The following is a 4456-nucleotide window of genomic DNA, read 5'->3' on the forward strand; positions in this document are numbered from 1 at the left end:
AATATTGGACGCTAATATGTAAAACAATACAAAACGAACACAAGATGACATGAAGGAATACAAATACAAGATAGGGATATACTGGACATTGTTGCATGTATACTGAGACATAAACATTAGGAATTATGGTCACTTGCATTAATGGACATTTGACGCATCGCAAATGTTGTCTCTAGACAAACAAAATAAACATTTCAGTCAATAAAATAAAATTAAATATAAATAAGTTATCTTAAATATTATATGAGTCAACATTGATCACCTGGCGTTCGAAAGCCTTCCTGCACTTTATAGATTTCATGTAGTTCGCGGGCACTGCACAATGGTGTATCCACCTGTGTTGTCTCATTAAAACGTGCATAATCAATCTCATAAGCCTGTAAATTCTTATTGTACACTACAACTGGATCGAAACGATGACCCCATAGTATTTCCGTATTAATATAACTAGAACGTGCTTGTGTTGACTGTCCAGTTGACTCCACGGTGCCTTCGAGTAAGACAACAATTTCGAATTTGTCTTGCAGCAAATCTGTTGCTGACATATTATAAAGTGGCGAGTTCTCGTCTATCTTATGCTCAATTACCATTGGCCATATAAAGAACAGACTCGAGCCACTCTCATCTGAACCAATTTCTAATTCGGTGAAGTATTGTGTCATTACTTCACCTTCCTTAGTAGTGCGTGTGCGCACCAACTGAGCACGCACCGCTGCTCCTATAATATGCGATTTCCGCATATCACCCACACGAAACATTAGAGTAAGAAAACCATCTCGTTGACAGATGACGGCGTTTTTTGAGAAGAGTAAGGTTTGTGCGCGTTGCTTGGCGCGTGTCATTTTAGCGAAGACAATGCCAGCCATAAAGGCTGAAGACATTACACCATAAATAGACTGGAAGCACATCATAAATATTGCCTCGGGACATTCAGGCGAAGTAGTGCGCACACCATACCCAATCGTGTGTTGCGTTTCGATTGAGAACAGAAAACAGGACGTAAAACCTTCAATGGCGGAAACACAAGGCTGCCAACCACTTTCCTCTGCGAATTACAAATTACAATTCTTTAATAAAACATATAATTCAATTTTAAAAATATTTTGTTTAAATAATCATAGACTAAAAGATTTTTTAAATAATTATAATAGCAACTATTTAAATTGTTCTTATTTAATAATAAACACTTATGCAAATTCCTCACCTTGATTGTCAGGTAGGTGCATCTCCTCTAAATCACCGTGTGTATACATTATAAGCCACCACAGAACAGCAAATATCAACCAGGAGAGTATAAAACTCAAAGCAAAGACCAACAAAGTCCAACGCCATTGTGAGTCCACCAGAGTTGTGTACATATCCTGCAGGAATCGCAAACGTCGCCTGGTTAAATTTTTCTGTAACACATTGCAATCGCCATTTTTGAACACTGCCCGGCGACGGACTTTACGCATACTCCCGGGTCTATAATTTCGAGATCTGGAATTAAAATTGAAAATCTCTTATTGAACCGTTTTAAGTTGCGCACAAAAGTATGCTAATAAATACGAAGAGTAAATATCAGATAAAATTTGTGGAATGTATGTATTTTGCAAAACAGTGTGGTTCATAATAACAAAAAATAGAATATTTATAGAAAATATTTGTGTAAAATTTGTATTTTACTATATACAAGTGAACTAAATGATATAGAATATATAGAATGATGTAGATTAGCCCATTGATAGAACTAAAGATAACAAATTAACGCATTTTGATTTTATAGATCGATGCTTGCAATATAATATCAGTTTACTTTTGAAAGGTTTTCAAAAGGTTTTCGAAAGGTTTCTATATCTACTCATCGCTGTGAGCGAAAGATGAAAACATAATAATGAACATAACATAATGGACTTTAAAGTAAAACGCAAAGAAAGTAGAGTCTGCAGGAATGTTTATGGCCTCACTTTTTCAGAAAAACACGTAATATATTTCACATTGATTATCTTCTCTCTACCTCTAGATTCTTCCGCTTAATTAATAACTTCTTTACAATGTAATATATAACAGCTTTGTTTTTATTTTTTTGCAATTTGTTATGATCGTATATACTACAATTTTGTGTTTTTTCTTTGTCATAAGGACTTCACTTATGCCCAATTGCCAAAATAGATTTAAATATCAGTCAATTTTTTTTTTTTGTAAACACCGGTTACTTCTCTATATTATTTATTTTTCTTAGAATATAATAAAACGTAACCTCAAGCACATATGGTCATTCCCAAAACTCTCGCTTATCTTCTACAGCATAAAAATAGCCAAACACAAATAGTTTAGAAATATTTAAATATTTAATACTATTGGTTTAAATACTGAAAGCTGATTTTTTACTACCTTTGTATTCTTCTTATTATAGATAGCAATTCCATAAATACCCACTAATGAATTTAGCTGATTACGATTCTATGTTAAAAACTTTGAAATGTTCATACTCAGCGAATTTTTACATCCAAAGTAGATAACTTAATATACGCAAATAACCCCTGTGTAAAACCACATACAAAATAATTAAAATAAAAAGCCAACAAACTGATGCCAACAGTTAATAGAGTTGTAGTGGCAACACCGGCAATAGCAGTTCTCGTAGTACGGCGTGCCAAAAAGAATTACGACAGACCAAGGATGGCAGTTCAAATATAAACGATTCGAGTAGCTGGCAAAAATGTTGGGGTGCAAAAGGCACCGAACTACCACGACCACCCTCAAGCAAATGGGCTAGTGGAACGTTTCCAAAGCACCTTAAAAACGACACTGAGGTAATGCCTAAGATTATGCGGCTGGAGTACTGGGTAAACTTTCCAGGACTCAGACAAAGCAAAGCACTGATAACACCGTACTCCTACAAAGACATTCTTAAATTCTCAAAATGTAATTTAAGGTTGATAACAGGTTTCATTACAGGTCATTATGGTCTGAAATATCACCTTCATAAACTACAATTATCTGCTAACTCGGAATGCAGATTATGCCTCGAAGATGAGGAAACGACCATGCACATTCTTTGTGACTGTCCAGCTTTAACAACGCACAGAAGAAACCTGTTTCATAAAGAATTTGTGTCACCAGAACAGATTAAGAACTCTTCTCTAGATTTAGTTCTAGACTTTATTCACAAAGCTTTCACAAAGCTGTAGGGTATTTAGTACACACACTGAAGTTGATATATAATTGAAATTAAATCATTTGTTAAATCATTTAATTGACATTTTAACACGTTCTTATATGCAATTTTTTCCTAGATGCTTTTGTTTTTACAAAATTGCATTAATTCAGTTTTGCATATTAATTAACGAGAAGTGAGTACAATTCTGCATACTAATTCTTCAGACTATGTATCAGACAGCCCAGATAAATAGTTGCATAAAATAATTTAAATATAAATTTAGTAACAAATGTTCAGAAAGTATCTACAACTTTTTACAAATTAATTAATATACTTTTATTTGAATATTTATAAGGATTTATGACTTAAACTAAATCAAGAAAAATATATAGTTGTATCTTTACAAATATTGAAATTTTGCAAGCAATTGAATTTACAAAGTAAACTTCATACAGAATTATCATTTCGCTAATAAATAGTTTTCAGATAAGAACTAAAGATACAGTTGGAAGTAGTTATCTATGCAGTCTTGAAATACTGAAAATTCGAAGACCAGTTAAGTCAGTCAACTTCAGTAGTACATCACAATATGTCCAATGACAAATCTTCGTTTTTGACGAAGAGTTTAACATAACTTCGTTAAATCAGTCAACTTCAGTAATACATCACGATTCGTTCAATGAAGGAAGGTTTTGGCGAAGACTTTACCATGTAGTTTCTTACGATTACAATTTCTTTTATTATGAGTTAACTTTCTAGTGATTAAGAGAGCCTAACAATCGTGAGACGGATTGGCACTGGATCCATAGACTACAACTTTTATGAGAGACTTATTGTCTTTTATTGTCTAGTATTATTAAAACTCTAGGCTTTGTCCACATCAGTATTTGTTACGAGCTGACTTTCTAGTGATTAAGAGAGCCTAACGATCGTAAGACGGATTGCCACTGGATCCATATACTACAACTGTTATAAAAGACTTATTGTCTTTTATTGTCGTGTTATTAAAACTCATCAAACTATTTTAATATATTATAAGGATACCAATTTTGGAACGTGTTTCTTTTTCCTCTGTGGTCCGTGCTCAAACCTATTTATTAGATTATGAATGTAAATCCTGCGCTTTACATATCGACTGTCTGTGAATCCATGTAGATCACATCAGCTAATAATTGCAACCGGTAACTTATATTATGTAGCGCTCATAAAAGTAACTGTAAATAGTGCTTTACCTTAAAGACATTGCATTTCTATAAAAGTACTTGAAAAAAACTGTGACGAGTTACTCATTTTTGTATTCTTATCAACTTATTT

The 4456-nt window shown here is 33.3% G+C and overlaps 1 protein-coding gene across 1 annotated transcript; it reads right to left on the reverse strand.

The window, feature by feature from the left end:
* Positions 1–11: 11 nt before the first annotated feature.
* Positions 12–1500, reverse strand: LOC119683995 (ATP-sensitive inward rectifier potassium channel 12). The gene is made up of 3 exons (XM_038097926.1): positions 1205–1500; positions 263–1045; positions 12–172 (listed from the first exon to the last, which is right to left on the reverse strand). Exons 1-3 carry the CDS (start codon positions 1452–1454, stop codon positions 117–119), a joined length of 1089 nt encoding a protein of 362 aa, XP_037953854.1. The 5' UTR covers positions 1455–1500; the 3' UTR covers positions 12–116.
* Between the last annotated feature and the right edge of the window lie 2956 nt (positions 1501–4456).

Source organism: Teleopsis dalmanni, chromosome 2, assembly GCF_002237135.1.
Source record: "Teleopsis dalmanni isolate 2A chromosome 2, ASM223713v2, whole genome shotgun sequence".
In the NCBI taxonomy this organism is placed as follows: domain Eukaryota; kingdom Metazoa; phylum Arthropoda; class Insecta; order Diptera; family Diopsidae; genus Teleopsis; species Teleopsis dalmanni.